The 18,066-nt window shown below is 44.1% G+C and overlaps 1 protein-coding gene across 3 annotated transcripts in view; it reads right to left on the bottom strand.

The window, feature by feature from the left end:
* Positions 1-18,066, bottom strand: part of lgr6 (leucine-rich repeat containing G protein-coupled receptor 6) — a 63,755-nt gene that overhangs the window by 10,766 nt on the left and 34,923 nt on the right. For 2 of the 3 annotated variants that reach the window (XM_029435523.1, XM_029435521.1), the window contains 3 exons: positions 10,465-10,536; positions 4,444-4,515; positions 2,320-2,391 (listed from right to left, as the gene is read on the bottom strand). In XM_029435523.1, coding sequence (XP_029291383.1) covers positions 2,320-2,391; positions 4,444-4,515; positions 10,465-10,526 — 206 coding nt within the window. In that variant the 5' untranslated portion in view covers positions 10,527-10,536. Of the gene's footprint in view, positions 1-2,319; positions 2,392-4,443; positions 4,516-10,464; positions 10,537-10,827; positions 10,864-18,066 lie in introns of those variants that run through there. The other variant, XM_029435522.1, reaches the window with a different exon arrangement.

Consider the following 18,066-nt stretch of genomic DNA (forward strand, 5'->3'; position numbering starts at 1 on the left):
GTCCATAATAATGAATGATCCCCTCAGGGCAGAGTTGACAGGCTGAGACCACTTCCTCTCGCTATTCTTCTTTCTTTGGCCCTTCACACTCATTCATTAATCTCCTTTTCCTCCCTCCAGGCCCCTCTCACACTCACGTGTTGTTTCTTACATCTTCATTGATGCACTCCCAGCCGCTGCAAACTCCTTTGCGTCTCACTTCTTAACTCTTGTTTCGTCTTTCAAACATCCTCCCTTATCAATCTTCCACTCTGGTTCTTTCATTCTTGCGCTGCAGCTCCTCTTCAGCCTCCTCACCCCTCAGAGGCTTCACCAAACAAACAGAATCATCAAAGTGAAATCTTAACTTGAACTCTGAACTTTTGGTTTTTCCTCCCCAGGGAAGTTTTCCATCAGGAGAGGCAACTGTATACACTGGCCCGTTGCTCACACACAGGCACACATGGAAACACCCTCCAGCATACATCTAAATACACATGAATGTGTGTATGCGTGCACACAAATGGCTTCATGAAATGTTCATCTTGTCCACTTCTTGAGCACACATTTTCTGCGGTGCTAAACATCGTTCTTGTGTATCCTGTGCACTCCAACTGTGGACATTGTTTGTCCCTGACCCAAATCGCAGGATGAAAGCTACGGAAGACCCTTCAACTTTCTGGTTTTGTTCTCCAGGGCAAAAATAATAATTGCTCCTCTGGGTGGACCTGCCAGGTCTCCAGAAGGTCCAGACAGAACCAGGAATGTTCCACAGAAGCCAATAAAGCAGCAACTATTTCCTGTCCATCACATCAAAGTCTGAAGTACGATTACAGGAGAGAGAAATAGAGACAGAAAGAGAAAGTTCTCTTAAATGATCCAGGAGATCGGTTGACCTGCCTCCTCCAGTTCAATTCTCCAGATGGCCAACATTTTATACAAAGAGGAACTTGAAGGAGCACGTTTCACTACCATCGAGTCAAATCTATAAAAACAAGGTTACTGATTAATATGGCTTGTGGAAGTCATCAGTAGTGATTAAGTAGTGCTTGGGACCCAACACATTGTCTGTCTCCTCATGATGGAAAGGAACTAAACAACAGCACTCAACACTGTTGTAATTAGCCTGGTCCGAACAGTGAGACGCATTTCTCAGCTTCAGTGTGCTGCTGACTTATCAAATTAAGACATTAATTATTTTCGATGAAAGCCTCCTTTATACATTTAAACCAATTTAAAACCAGTGTGCTGTCAGTGTGATGTCTCTCTTGCTTTTTACCTGGTGTGTCAGTGAGAGGCGCCGACAAGCTTCACTCTCCAAAGCCTTTCCAGTAATCTTTCTCTGCAGGGCTTATCATTACTGTAATGACAAGGTGCGTCTGTGTGTGTGTTTTTTCATTACTTGAAAACATCTCTATGTGAAGAAATTGAGAGACCACACACACACGCTTGTGCACACATACACACACAGTCAGACATACACTCTCACAAGGACGTCCTGTAGCAGGTAGGCCCTACGTGTGTGTGTGTGTGTGTGTGTGTGTGTGTGTGTGTGTGTGTGTGTGTGTGTGTGTGTGTGTGTGTGTGCAGGCTTGCTTGAAGGAGAGCAGGCCTGCTTAATACCCGACAGGGAAACGTAGTAGGTGGTAGAGGAGTTACATGTGCACGACCCTTCTATGTTACAACTCCAGCAATTTGAGTGTGTGTGTGTCTGTGTGATGACGGAAATGGCTTTATGGTTATTTACAAAGAATTATTAATTTGGAAAGCAGGGATGTGGAGTATGTGTGCGGTACAAAGTTGGGAGAGACGGGGTAGGGGGTGAGGAATTACAGATGAGGTGGTCCACATGCATCCGCCCAAACATTCTCGCTGACACACACACACATACACACACGTTCACTGACCCTACAGATGAGACAATTATGCCACCAAACACTCTCATTAGCCAGGGGGATAGCGGTGTGGGTGGTGGGAGAAGAACGGAGGAGAGGAGCGGAGGAGGAAGAGAGGGGGAATTGATGGAAAATGGGGTTGTTTCACAGCTCATTGGAGATGCTCTCCCTGGCCTGCAGTGTCTGCTGTTTCCCTCATGGCTTCCAGATGCTACCATGAACTGCACTGACACAGTCAGGCTGTGACTCCTTAACAGGGAGCACAGTGCCGATGTATTGGGGGTACGGTCTGTAATATGTCAGTGGTACTCTATACCTGCACTGCGGTTAGAGCTGAGATGTGTGTGTGTGGGTGGCCAGGGGATGTTTCATTCCCTGCTAGATGAGGTAGAGTAGCATGATTAGTGTGTGTGTATGTGTGTGTAAGAGAGAGAGAGAGACTCACAGGGACAGTAGGTTGGGTAGGTCCCATGGAGCATCATCAGGAAGTCTCTCCAGCTGGTTGTTTTGTAGCATCCTGAAAGACATTATTCAGTTGTAGGTAATAGGTCTACACGTGATAGTGTACGTGGTGTGCGTGAGGGCCCGTCAAGCAGAACAAATAATTCCATCATGAGGGAAATCTGACACAAGAAGGAAAGGGCCAGTGAAAGCTTGAAGAGAAGCAGAGAATGAAGGGTAGAAGAAAAGAGAAAGAGAAGCTCCTTGGGTGGGCTGCTGATGTCATTCTCAGAAGAATGGAGCAAAAAGTGAGGAGGAAGTGGGGAGCAAACAATATCCCTCTCCCTTTCCTCTCCCTCCCTCGCTTTCTCTGTCTTTGTCTCCCTCTTTCCTTGAAGTTTTTATCATGACCAGTCGTCTCATATTAGCGCACGAGGCGTATTGTCTCCATCTCAGCTTTGGCGTTATGCCTTTATGGTGTTGTCCCACCTGTTTCGACTGCACCTTGGCTAAGAAATCAATTTCTTTTAATATATATTTTTCTTTTTTCTTCTATGTAGCACTATATTTGTTGATTTATGTAAAGCTAATGGTTAAAGCTATCGTTTCTGTATGCTGTTTTGTCTTATTTGAAGCTATTGTACTGCCCTTACAGTTATTTCACCTATTTGAACGTACTTGCAAGATTCTTGCTTTTCGGAGTTGCATCCTCATGACTGTTTGCGTTTATTGTAAGTCGCTTTATCATCATAGTGCCTCAATAGTCTTTGTAATTCTATGAGTATAAGGCCTCACAACAGTTAGCTCACAGTAAAGTTATCACCATTAGTAATCGTACATTTGTGTTAGATGTTCAGAGTGCATTATGGGTGTCTTTAGATGCTAAGAGCATATATTTTGCTTTATTTATTTGCATAACTCAATGTGTCACATACTGCTCGTAGTGGAGTGTATTTGACCATAGTCTCCCGTGTAAGATACAATGATTACTTCAGTGTAGAACAAATCCTGCTCAGGTTTTGAGAGGATCGGGGAATGTTTCCACTGAGACGATGATGACATGATAAATACATTAAATTGAGTCTTTTTCTGTTTCAAACAAAGTCTCTACTGGGAGCTTCGCTGTGTTCCACTCTGGGTTCATAACCTTGCTGTGTGTGCGTATGTGTGTGAGTCTGAGTCCGCAGGAACCTTGCGGTTACCCTACACAAGGTCAGCAGTCCATTTGTGTTTGACACGGCCTGAATTTAACTAATATATTGAGGAAGGAAACCAACAGCCCTGAGGAGACCATCCAAAGTTTGCTAGGGTGTTATAGTGTGAAGGATGAATGCTTGCAGACGTTTATAAATTCAGGATGTGCGTGTCCTTCTGCAGTAATGACATAATAGCCCAGGATCCATGGCTGGTTCACTCATTCTGTCTTTCACAACACAAGGTGAAAGAAGATCAACTTGTGTGCCTGGTAATCTCCAAGAAGAAATTACAAACCACAATTCTCTAGCTAAGTTTATATTCTGTGGCAAGGCTTCTCAAACCTTTCTCAGCGAGGGTCCAAAAATAATTGAGTAGGTTGGCAAGGCTCATGAAAACCTCCTTAATACCTCACACCCAGTAGAAATATGGCAGCAACTCATTAGATGCTGCGAGCACAAGTCAGAAAGTGCCATGGTTTTTATGTTTTTATGTGATTTAATGCTTCACGGCAGCGCTAACAGTTGGTGGCCATGGATCATAAGGCTACGAACACACAATGAGCAATGGGGTGTTGAGAGAACAGCTTTGAATGGTGCTTTTAAGTGATTTTTTTTTTGTCACTTGCTGTAATCTCGGTGGGTGGTGTAACTGGGAGGTCCCTGCATTACACCTGTGTGTGTGTGTGTGTGTGTTTCTGTGTTTCTGTGTGTGTGTGTTCCTGTGTGTGGCTGCAACTAAAAAAGGGCTTGGGCATGAAGGAACCAGCCCATAAACTTTAACTATAGTTAATGATGCGTGTGCCTGTGTGTTTTATTCAAGCTAGGAGCACAACTCTATCCCCCCAACATGCTAAAGTGGATCAACCCACCTGGGATGAGGACTGAACCACCAGAGTGTGATAGGAGTGGGGAGGGTGGAGGAGGTTACTTACAGAACTTTGAGGTTGTGGAGACCCTGGAGAGCATGGCCTGAGATATACCTCAGCTGATTCCCTGAGATACGCCTGGGAGAGAAACACAGAGATAAAAAAGGGGAGAACAAAATGTTAAAGTGAAAAATGAAATATAAGAACATACACAAAGAAATTTACAAGTCTCATAAGGGGAGTTTTGACTTTTGCTTTATTCTGAGTTTTTGGATTGAGCTGTGATATGACTTCATCATTGAGTTCCTGCTCTGGGGTTACTGCTGGGGCAGTATGCAAATAACAATATTCCATTCCCTTCAGTGTGGTTGCTATTGGCCCAAAGCACACCCTGAAACCTTAACCAATCCTGGGAGCTCTGATGAGTGAGTAAAGACTGAATTGAATGAGACTGAGACTGGGTCAACAAGTGCAGTCTGAAAGTATATGTGCTTGTGTGTGTGTGTGTGTGTGTGTGTGTGTGTATGTGTATATAGTAAGGTGTATGCTATATATTATACGCACATGAGTGCATATGTGTGTGCTTTTTTCCATGACCTTGAGGTAAATTGGGCCGTTTCTGAGGGGCCTTGAGGACAGCGAGGGAGAGAAACCACACACATTCACACAAGCAATCCAATCAGTTTGTTTATCAAACACAGCACCTAATGGTCATTTGTGAGTGTGTATAAGATGTCCAAATAAATAACATTCAGTCCAATGGAGTAACTCTCAAGGTCACAAGCTGGAAGCACAGTTTAAACACATATTTGGTCTTCACAGCTCGAGACCACCCACTTTTATTAAACACACGCACACACACACAGTTAAAAGTTACTCATTGACATCCTCCTGCTCACAACGTTGCTCTGTTGGTGACATTTGCCCGACAGTTCAGTCTTATGCTAAGCAGCCTGGCTGAGTTGTTCCATCAGTGCCAGGATATTGAAATATTGATAAAGCACTCTGCCTGCCTTTCCAAGCCACTATCATCCAGATGGTAATGGTCGAAAGCTCCCAACGACTCCCTCTGACATCTGATACTCATGTCAACATGTCTCAGTCTTATTACTGTGCAGTGGCAAACCACACAACCCAAATTTAGAAGTAGAGCTCGTATTTATCAACACACAAACCTCCATCAGCATACTAGAATACAAAATGGACTGATCGTTATCCGGGCTATTGTTGTGCCATTTAGTCATGCCTCTCAAACCACAGTCGAAACTCATTCACACAGACTTTGACTGCGTCACATGATGTTTCAATATAGATTTCACAGACGTGGAATACACAGATGACGGAGTCGATCTGCAGCGACTGCAGATCTTTGACCTCACAAATTCCAATATGCATTCTTACTTCAACATAATGGAGTTCGATTTGCTCTCAGATTTGATTTTCACTCATAAAGAAACGTGTATACGGCCCATTTGTTGTCCCTCAGCGGACAATAGGTCTGCTACTTCAATACTAAGTATGAATTGCACAAGATGGTCACCAGGGACCATTTCAATATCTACTTTTCCAGAGGTAACTGTTTCAACAGGTCCTGACACCAGTAAAAGAGATCCAAGCCTATTTCTGCAAAGACCCCTCAGTGCCTTCTTTTCGTTCCTGTTCAAACTCAACGATTAGTTACGCATTGCACGGAAAGAAAATATAGGTACCACCAAAGAAATATAAATGTCTTTTCAGTAGGGTGATGAGGACGACCAGTAATTTAAAGTTTTAGAAAACAAACATTGTAGTTAAGGCCATGGTATGATGTGCATGTCCTACTGCCAACCAGCCTTTCTCTATTAGCCGCACCATTGCAGCCAAAACAGCATTAGAATGAAATACATGTTTTTTTTTTTGCCGACTTCATTTGTCAAATGGATAATTATGTCGAAAGTGAAGATGGATATTAAAAAATGAAAGAAGTGTTCAGGCGTTCTTGATAGACATCAACAGAACACCGGCATTTGCCATTGACCAACTGTTTCCATGATATCAGTGTGCGTATTTATGTGTGTACGTGTGTGTAAGTGATCATACGTATGAGTGAATGTTCCGCACTTAGCCTCCTAGTCGTTCCACATCAATCTCATTCTAATGAAAGGCGCCTTGCTCTTGTCAAACCACGGCTCCAACTGTTTTTTCTTTTAATTTGATTTGGGGATGGTTAGAATTTTTCTTGGCCCCTCAAAGTGCGTTGATAAAAATTCCACCTCAGCATAATTCAGCTCTATTGACGTGATTCACAGATAAAATAACAGTGTGGAGTTCAAACGTAAGGGAGAGAAGTGGGAGGTGTGGTAACAAAGGTGAGACCACCCTGCTACCAGAGCTGATCAGTGAGGGCGTCACTGAAGCATACCGACTGCTGATTATCCTATGTATCACCATGTCCTATTGCCTCAAAATAATAAACAAAAAGACAGAATAAAGACCTAGACAGCGGAGACGGCCTCATATTTTAGGATACTATCTCAGGTAGTGATAGAAGACCATAGTGGCAGCATGGCCGGGGTGGTTGATAAGAGTCGATGATGAAAGAAGAAGGCGAGGATAAACAGGTTTTTTATCATAGACAGGGCTGTGTGTGTGGGTGTGTCTGTAAGGACATATGCATGTATGACCTTTTTCACCCTTGGTCCATCAATAGAAGTGTTAGCCCTCCTTCTGTTCTGAGGTCCAGCCTGAGGGTCAACCACTTAACCTGGCGTTAACCTCTGAAATTACTGGAGTAAAATATAGACGTGTGGAAGTGTGCGTGTTTGTGGGAGAGAAAGAAAAAACAATATTGGCAATGCTAAAAGGAAAACTTTTAATTGACCTAGATAGTCCCAGCTGTGTGATGCACCTGGAGTATTAAGTCAGCCAATATTGTAAACCCTTAACCCTCGCCTACATTATACTCCTGGCCTATCAGCAGACTCATCACAAAGAGGATGACGAGCGCGTGCAGCCCTGGCCTCCACTCACCACTTCTCTCCTCTTACATTTGAATTTCATTTTTGTGGTAGTCGGCGAGCGCCTGAGAGCCCTCTCACAGGGCTGGATGGATATTCCACAGTCTCAGTCTTGAGCTGATAACATCAGCGAGCCCCATATGCCACAAGCTTGTGATATTGTCTGTCAAAAGAGACGAAGCCAAAAGTGATAGAGGGTTTAAAGAAATCCAGTGAGATTGTTTTCCCTGTCAGGCCACTTTGAATGAGATGATTTCACCTCTGTATTTAGGTGGTGAGTGATGTCTACAGATAATGATAAGATGAGTATGACAGACTGGACCTAAACGACTGAAAAAGGCAGAGTGAAATGTGATCTCCGGAGGTACAAACAGCATGGACTTTGATACTGATAATAGGGAGAGAGCACGGTTGTCTTCAAAAGTGGTTTTCAGGAAGAGTTACAGTTTCTCCACTAGTTCCAAGTTGCAATTAGATCAGAAATAGGATCTTTGATATTAGAGAGGAACATTTAGAGAGAAGGGATGTCTTTGATATGTCAGGTAGATGAGTAACCAGTCTGGCAGTCTGAGGGCACTACTGCCCTCTCATTACTCCATAGACATGCAGTCTGCCTCTCAGTTGTCTCTCTTCATGCTCAGTCTGACTGATACTTGCGTGCAGGTTTGTGTGTTTGAATTAATCACTGATCAAAACGCTAAATGAAGGTCTAATGAAAGGGATCTGACATCAATAGAATAGGATTTAGAAATAAGCAATTACAGGTAGCGAAAGGGCTGGAGGGAGGAGTGATTACACGTATTATCAATACCAATGCCGCAATGTATCAAAGGGAGGTTTGCTACCTGCTTTGTGAATTAATTTATTCACCTTATCTGAGGTTCAAAGGGATTAGCTGTGTGACATTTCATACTATAGAGTTGAGAACTGAGTGAGAAGATAAGAGGCAGCGTGACAATGTTTACGTTTATGAGCGGCGCTTCAGAAAGACACTCTGTATATGTGGCTCATACGATTGTATTCCCTCTCCTCCCTATAGTGTAAAACAGGATGAAAGCTGGACTTCTTACCATAAGCAGATTTGTATTGGTTTGTAAGAATGTAGAGAAGGCCAAAAAGGGAAAAAAGTAGAAAAACTATCAAAGCAAGGCCACTACAGCTTGCCTTAGCCTGCAGTGAAATGGAGATGGGGGGGCTGTATAAATGCATTGGAAAGGTAGATAGAGTGAGTGAGGTAGAGCCCAACATCAAACAATGTATCACTACCAGTCACAACATGCCTGGCCCTTGCCTCTCCCTATGCTACCAACAAGTGCTGTGGACCCACATCAAACACTCTCGCTCTCAAACCGACAGTGTTTGTGTTTAGAGCCTCGGTTTGTTTTTCTAAGCGCTATAACTTGTTGTAATTATAATGTGTTTACAATAACCTGCTATGTTTCATCTCGCTAAACCTACTAGATGGGAGTGGATGTCAGAAATGAGCTTCTCCCTGCCTTGGAACATCATCATCATCTCAGTATGCTTCCAAAAATGGTCAGCAGGCTATAAAAATTGGCTTCAGGGCAGGAACATCCTCCTTGGAAGAGTTACAAAGCAACAGAACGTCTCCATAAAGTGTCAGAACATGAGAGCGATACAGAGGAAGCAAGATCAACGGGGCTGTAAAACACTGGGAGGATTGTCTCTGGACAAACACAGCAGATGGAGCCGCATCCAAGACCCCCACCCCCCTTTTCCCCATGCAGGCAAATGTCAGCATCGGTGATCAGCAGCACTCTGTACTGTGTGGTTCTGATTATTACGCCATCAGCAATGTCTGACCTTTACCGTTTTTACGACAGCAAGAGTTGAGATCAGCAATTCAATACACGACAATAAATCATAGTCTTGAATTTAATTCTCCAACTTCAAGGTGTCACACAACTTCATTGCTCTGCTTCGTTCTACTCTTTAGATCCAGTTTGACTGCCGCACAAAGCCAACTGAATGGGTGTACAGCTAACCTTTTACTTTCATCATCATTAGCTCATGCCTCACAGGCTGCAGCTGCAAGAATTAGCAAAGAAAACAGCGGACTGTTCAAACACCCCATGCATGCAGACACACACACACACACACACACACACACACACACACACACACACACACACACACACACACACATTGCAGGCTTCAGAAGTAAAAGAATCAGGTGAAGGCTGACATGCACACACATTCACACCCTCGGGGCATATCTGTGGGCAGCCTTTGTCAAACCGAGACTTAGCTGAGTTCTGCTGAGTGGTCGAATTAGATATCGGCCAAGTCGACCAAACAAAATGTTCCAAAGGTTTTGTTACGGCTTGTGTGCTTTCATCAGCGCTGTGGAAGTGAAACCAATACTCTCTACTTTGTGAAGTACTGACCAAATTGTGCCTGTAGCACAGACTATAGAAGTCAAGGAATGTGCACCAGACGCTGAATTCTTAGTCTTTTATTTGTATTTTGACATATTTTTTAATTTGTTACCAGCCAAGAAAAGTATAAACAATCATATCTGTTTCGGTATTTAACTCATTTAGTGTACTGGCACCAATATAACTTGTTTAATGATACCCAACTGTACCTATACTTAACGCTTTTTAACAAGAAAAACATAAATCTTTGCTTATTTCATTTTCCCCAATCCTGTCCTGACGTTCTTCTATATTGTGTTATTTTTCTTGGCAAATGCTTGTGTCTACGTGTGTACTGCTCCTGCTGAGCTGTCCAGCTGAAACAAAGTCATGGGGGGGGCAAGAAAGCAACGGCTTGGATGCTGAGCACAGAACCATGCTCTCTAAACACTTTAAGGACCATATATTCACTCTCTGAGTGAATATCAGGTTCCCTTCTCCTCCCTCTTTTGTGCAGCCATCCCATGATCTACTAGTGTATTGCTGCAGGCAGTTTCTTGGTAGGGGAGATCAGATACAGGCCAGAGTCATCAATCCCCATCACTGGGGTCTGTGCGTATCAGCGGCTCAGAGAATGACTGTTTCTTGTCTTGTTTGAGTTGTGACGATGGAGTTTTATTAATTGGATGTGAGCTGAATGATTTTGTACTCACAGTTCCGATAACAGGTGCAGTCGGTGGAAGGCTCTGGGCTGGATCTCACTGATGTTGTTCATACTCAGATCCCTAGAGAAAGAAAAGGGGGAACATCAGTATCAAAGTATCAATCAATGCACAGGTGCTCGGGGCATGTAAAATTACAAATGTTTAGAATGCGGTTTTCACATAGCGATCAATCATCAAAACTGGGGCGTAGTACGCAGAGAAAGGTTAGAGGGTTAGGTAGAGAGGTTGAAGGATGAGAGGGAGAGGAGGGAGATGTAGAAGAGAAACTTTCCCCAATGAATCATTGTTGGGCAGCTGTAATTTCCTCCTCGTCCCAGTGATTCTTTCTCTTTTCCAGATGTCTCTCTCTACCTTCTCTCAGATCTGACCCCTCAGCCTCCCTCCATATCTATCTGCCTCTCCTCTTCTTTCTTCCTCCTCAGGTTTCTCAGGAGACGACCTCCTTCCCCCTTTGTTCGTGGCCGTAACATAGACACACTCCATTTCTCTGCCTCTCTGACACACACTCTGACGTGAGAGGGTGTGCTGTGGGGTGAGTGTTGACGCAGCTGCGGTGAAGTGAAAGAGGGAGAGGCGCAGGATGCTCGAATACAAGCATACACACACACACGCACACGCACACACACACGCACGCACTCACACATTCAATTCACACATGTAACCTACTTATTTTAACACTTGGGATAGTATGAGGACAACTTATGTGTCAGCCTCTGGTAGAAAACATACATAACCTTGTGGCCCCAGTCATGTTAGGTCATCTCTTTGATAAACACAATGAAAGCAAGGAGGTGCTACGTCACCCCTTATTTGCTTTCACAGCCCTTGGGGTCTCGCATGAGTCTTCAAGAGTGAGGCTTGTATGTGCGTGTGTGTCTGCGTGTATGTGTATGACACTAACCATTGCTCATAAAGCCAGACCACCGGGCTAGCAAGTGTAAACTGTGCTCTCAGAAGCCCTTTGCAGTTGGGAGTTTTGACACGCTGGCTGTTTGTTTGTTAAGTCAGCCAAGCTGACGGGGGGCTGGAAGAATCCATCCACAGGCATGATCTATATTCAGCTTCAGGGGCGATGTGGAAAAAACACTGCATGGTTCACCTATATGAGTAGTCTGTCATATTTAGCAGTTGTGACAAGACACATTCAGTATACCAACAGTTTGGTGCCCTGTCAAGAATAATATTTAACATCAGGCGGTCAGGATGTGGACTCCCACTGTCACTTTGGGTGAGGAGGTGTGTTCTCACAATTGTGATGAGCTTGCAACGTCAACTGTGTCCTTTCACTATGAGATTTTGTCAGATAATTACGGTATGAAGCCTTTTTTTTTTTACAGGCTCTGCTGACATTAAATACTTTCCTTATGAAACCATAATTTTGGCAAGTTCGTTTCCCTGCATGGGAATTTCTTGTTGCACATGCCCCCTCCTGGGAGGTCTGACTGCAAAAAGAGGGGTTCAAGGTGTTACTCGTGGTTAAGAAAATGGCTAATTCTCTAATGACGTTGCTTTTGTCTGTAACAGAACCAAACAGGGCAGTCTTATTCCACATCACCATTACTGACCTTCACTTCAGTTGTATGTTTTCACGAGCATGTCTCTGTGTTGTTTGCATCTTGTGTTCTGATAGTTCACCACACGCACAGGGGTGGGGTTGTACACATTTATGCTGCGGAGAGTGGTAAAGTATATTGACAGCTGGTGGTGGTAATGCACCATAAAAGGTAGCAATGGGCCAATAAAAGAGGAGAAGAAGGAGACCAGAGTAACTGATGCAGGTGTCCAAACATTCAGAAAAGGCTCTGCAATTGTTTTAGGAGGAAGAGGGCTTTAAGGATACGCAGAATGCAGCTTGGTGTGAAATATTGAATGCAGCCATGTGTGTTCACAATAAATACTCAAAGCAGCTTTAAATATTCTCGCCTCATTATATGTCTATTAAAAATTCTTATCTAATTAGTTCATATTGGAAATACTGCAGCTACGAATAAAAGACACATTTAAAAATGTTCTTTTAAGTATATATTTCAAGAATTTCCCAATTTGGGATCAATAAAGTGCATCTATCTACATCAGCTCCTCAAAATGCGTAAGTGTAACTAATTAATTGTCTTAATTATTACTATTTCCTAACACAGTTGCTGACCTTAGGTCTCCCTCTCAACAGAATCTGTGGTGATGTCATGTGAATTATATACGTCATGTTTGTCCCATTGTTGGCACAATCTGCTCACACTCCAGGCAGTAATTTGGGAATGAATGCAACAAGTGTAATGCACTACCGCTTGATTAAAGTCAGAGGTAAATATAAGTGATAACAAAGTTGCCATGGAGATGACACAGCCAGCAGTAATGGCAAACTAATTGACATAATCCTGACTGGGTGACATCACATATAACACAGGAAGCACACGATCACCTCATGTGGCCTCACGAACAATACACATACACACCTTAATTCTATTCATTGCCTGTGCACTAATATTCTTCTGAGAAAATCTTTTATTGGAACATTCTGGGGGGATCATTAAACCATTGCAACACACACACACACACACACACACACACACGCAAAGACACACACGCATCAGCCGGCTTCTGGGGATGCGCCCACGAATGGAGACAACTCTCCATTATCTGGTCCTGATTAAATAAGCCATAAACAAACGTTGTGTGAAGTCCATAACAGCGGCCTCACTCAGACAGAATAAACACGCAGCAATGGAGAGAGAAAATGTTTAAAAATAAAGACACACAGTGGTGAGTCATGAGGAAAGGTTGAATGCAGCTCAGCTCTGCTGTGCTCTCCAACGAGCTCATTGGGAAGCCGGAGAGAGAGACAGACATTTCTGCTGTGCAGGCCAAGGCCTCCACTGACAACTTGACGTATCGTTGGAAGGCGCTGCGCTATGGCTTGTTTTTAAAATCAAATAACAGCTGTGGCTTTTTTAAACCATGATAATTATGATTGATGACTACCACATGTGCATTGTGTCGGCTGGCGCTGTGACGTGCAGATATTTTCAGCGCAAATAAACGGCCGCAAAGGAATTGAGAGAGAGAGCGCTTAAAGATTGTGCAGTCTTCGCAGTGTATGTGAGTTTCACAATTAGATTTGGGATTTCTGTGTCCCCATTTTATGGGCACCTCTAGTGTGTGTGTGTGTGTGTGTGTGTGTGAGAGAGAGAGAGAGAGAGAGAGAGACTGAGAGACTGAGTGCAAGTAAGTGTGTCAGTATCTATGTGTGCGGTGCAATGTTTTTTCCATTTATAGGTGACTGCGGTGTGTGTGGTAAGATGTCTGTCGCTCATTTTCACACCCCTATTGTTCTCCAGTGAGGCAGATGTGGTGGGTACAGACCCTGGTCGCGCTTTCACCACATCATGCACGCTGCCAATGCATGGGAACAGATTGCTGTGTGGGGGACATAATGGAAGTTTATGCGGTTTCTTTTCTATATTTTCCATGCGAGTATTCAGTAGGGAACCCGTCCTGCCCTATCTTGGCCATCGCGGCGTCACGAAAGCAGCCTGATATTGCTCGCAGGACAACACATCTCTCAACCGACAGAGGCACACAGGCTATCTCCTCCCCTCAGATCTCTGTCTGCTGCTGAATGACGAACTAAAGACTTCTGAGCAGTATTAGGAGCAGAGGATGCAGACATGGAGACCCATGCTCATCCCTCAACAAACACACTCCCAAATGTGCCTCTTAACTGTTCTTTTTATCCCCCTCCGCTCTGAACCTGCAGAATGACTGACAAAGCCCCCAGTGATCTCTTTCTGTTTCCCTGGAGAGGAATTACATTTTCATGTGCCTGCCTGTAATCGTGTGTGTTTAAGCACAATAGCGTGTGTACAATTGTGGCCAATATTGCAGAAATTGGATAAGTAAGACATTTTTCCGTTCCTATTCCCTCCACAATGTGCTCTGATAGATCTTTTACTCTTTGTTTTCCTCCAAAGTGTGTGTACACTTGTGTGAATGTAAGAGAGGAAAGTTTGGCATGGGAAGAAAGGTAAAGCACTGGATATTTGACTGCTTTATGCTGTGATTGATAGAGTAACCAAGGCAAGTGAAGGCGAGTTTTAAGGGGGGAACGGAAGCATGAAGAAGCAGAGCTACATTTCCATTCATTAGCCATGGCCCTTTCTGTCCCTCTCTCTTGTGCCACTCTACCTCTCCCCATCAATGTTTCACATTTCAACTGAAGCATGGGGTTACACAGTCCGGTAGTTACACCATTGTGATTTATCATATTTCTTCTTCGCCATCAGTAGAACTACTGAAGTATGTTATCGGCTCTGTGATCAAAGGCAGTGTGTGTGTGTGTGTGTGTGTGTGTGTGTGTGTGTGTGTGTGTGTGTGTGTGTGTGTGGGTGTGTGTGGTGTGGGGGTGGGTGGGTGTGTGTGTGGGTGTGAATGTGCCCCTATCTCCATTGTAGCCAATTTCAAAACTGGAAGCATTTCTGACAAGAGTTGGTTGATTTCGCTCAAAACAACTGGCCACATCATATGAAAAAAAGAAACCCTGTTTATATTCAGAGACAAAAACACACACACACACACACACACACACACACACACACAGGCTCCTGGCTTTTGTGGGGTTGGATGATGGACCACCCTGGTAAGTGAATATACCCTCAGACAGATGCGATCAGCAGTCAGGTGTCTGTTTTTATCATGAATGGTGAAATGTGTCAGTCAGACAAAGCTGTGCGGGAACAGGCTGTGGGGAGATGGCTTGATACATTTTACTTTGGAGAATTCCATTGTCTCTGTTTATAAAAACAATAAAAAAACTTCTATGGAAAAGTTTCTGGTGTGTTGCTCAAGCACAAAATTGCATGCAGGTACATTACACAACAATGCAGCAAAAGCATGTAAACAAAAAGCCCCACATTGTTGCCTTTGAGAAGGATGTTTTTCATGACTCTCTCTTACACACACACACACACACACACACACACACACACACACACACAAAATCACTTGACGAGTGCCATAGCCTGAGGTCTTCTTTCTCACTTCCTTCCCTGCTCTCTCTCTCTCTTTCTTCTTGCCTCCCTGCCAATCCCTTTCTCACTCGCTCAGGTGGAGACTCTTACCAAACAAACAGCCAATAATGGCGGTAAGCCCTCCACCTTTAAAGGCGGCTTATCTGTGAGGAACATTAGAGTAATAGATCTTTAGTGGAAATCAACAACCAGAGCCTTGCCCAGAGGGCAGGAGTTCTGCATTAGCGGTGCTTGAGCCACACCTTGGCTGTCTTTTACAGTAACTATGACTGTAATGTCTTCAGTCGGATTCAGCCAGTCTGATCCTCGCCGCTTAGTGCTTTGAAACAGTTAAGGCCATGATGAAAGAGGATCTTTTATTCAACACAATGCAACTGGTAGTCAATGCTCAGGCGCCGCCTTAAAGAGGGCCTAAATGGTTGTGAGTGTGTGTGTGTGTGTGTGTGAGAGTGTGTGAGAGTGTGTGAGAGAGAGAGAGAGAGAGAGAGAGAGAGAGAGAGAGAGGAGAGAGGAGAGAGAGAGAGAGAGAGAGAGAGAGAGAGAGAGAGAGAGAGAGAGAGAGAGAGAGAGAGAGAGAGAGAATGTGTGTAAGGGTGAGGTCTAAGTGTGTTAGCTTTTTTCTATCTGAATAGACTGACTGCTTTGGCATTTAGTTTCTCTCATGGTCACACATGAGCTTGCACACACACACACACAGCACACACACAAACACACAAAGAGTCAGGAAGGAGGGTACAATGCTGTCCTCCCCTCTTCCTTCCTCTAAAGATGTGTTTTTTTTTCTCTCCCTCTCTCCCAGACTTCCTGGGAGGGGTACACTGCCCTTTGTGTCCGAAGGCACTCTCTCTTTATCTTTCCCTCTCTTATTCTCTCTTTCTCTCATTCACGGGGCACAAAGAGCAAAGGAGAGGGCGAGGAGAAGTCTTTCACCTGGACAAGGAGGGCCACGGGGAGGACTCGGCTACAAAAGGGCCGAGAAACAGACAGAGAGGGAGGGAGGAAGAGAATAGAGGAGATAACGAAACAGAAAAGGGAGATGCGTCTGTGTTTTTGTGTTCCCATGTTTTGTGCTCTTTTCCGCTCGCTGCGGTTTAGGAGAGACTGACAGGCGGATGTCTGGGTGGAGTGAGCGGCTGTTTAGTCTGAGGCCATGTCATGGGAAACATATTCATGCCCTCTGGGACTTATTCATACCCTGGTATACCGCACATACACACGTGCACATACACACTCTATGTCCGCTCCTAGTCCTCCCACACACACCCTGTAATGAGACGGAGAGAGGGAAGGTGAAAGGTCAAGCACTTCAGTAATGGAACAGGAAGTGTTGGAACAGTCGGCACTACACAACATACAACTGCCTCCAACATGTGGACAGGACTGACAGGCAGCTGTTGTGGGTAGGACATAGCTTTGGAAGGCAGAAAGGCATTCATAGCCCTGCCTATAGTCCACTAATCTGTTGTTTTGGCATGTATATTTTGTCTGGCTTTCATATATGTTTGTTACATGACATGTGCCGGAAAGCATATTTTTGTTTCTTCCTAAATCGAAGCAGTTAATGCCACACAAAGGAAATCTTTCACGATCACAGAATAACCACTTGCCACTGAAATCTTTTGAAATAATGGCAAAGATGTGGAAAAGGGTTACAAATTTCACCACTTTTCCACACATCCTGAAAAGGTATCTCTTACAGAGGTGTCCTTTCCTGCACGCTGATTCGAGGCAGATTCTCAGCAGTGGATACAACAGTAAATGAAACCCGATGAGTATTAGTGTCAGGCTCTATTATGACTTCATTTGGTTGAATGGCAGAAACAGGACACTGGATCTAGTTAGACGACTGCTCAAATCCACTCCTGGCTCACTCCTTTACTGCTGCGCTCACAGATCTATGATCAGCTCATCTGCTCCGTATATTTAACAGTGTCCACGGATAACATCTAGACCTGAACTTAGATCAGGACTTGATGAAATCTTACCCCATACCAATGAGGACATGTGGCTGCTGTTGGTTTAAAGAGATTTAGTTTGGCCTCTTGCCATGCATGTAAAAAGTCCAGATTTCCTCTTTTGCTCCTTCTCAGACATGTAATAGAGACGTGAGTAAGTCTGGCTGCAGTTGCAAAGGCTCTGCAGTGGCAGAATTCCCTCCAGCCTCCCTTTATGGTAGATGGAAAATACACCTGTAGGTGCAATCTCAGCAAGAATTATACTATTATGCCATCATAGTGACCTGAATGCTGTTTCTGCATTCAGCTCAGTTCATGTAACTAAATTAGTCTTGAAGAGTCATCATTTATTCTCCTTCCTTCATTCATCTCTCCACCTTCTGTTTTCTACATCCCCTCTCATCCACTTCCTGTGCAGTACCCCCATTTGGCTATGCTATGTGCGTGTATGTGTGTGCCCTGAGGTGTGTGCACATGTGTGCGACATTTAAGTGTGTCTGTGATTGCTTCTTTGTTCCCTTTAGCTAACTCCCGTCCCAGTGGTCCATTCTCCCGAGCTAATCCCTGCTAGCATCGCAGTATCAGCACTGCTCTGTGGGATGCTTTGATGC

Source organism: Cottoperca gobio, chromosome 7 (genome assembly GCF_900634415.1).
Source record: "Cottoperca gobio chromosome 7, fCotGob3.1, whole genome shotgun sequence".
In the NCBI taxonomy this organism is placed as follows: domain Eukaryota; kingdom Metazoa; phylum Chordata; class Actinopteri; order Perciformes; family Bovichtidae; genus Cottoperca; species Cottoperca gobio.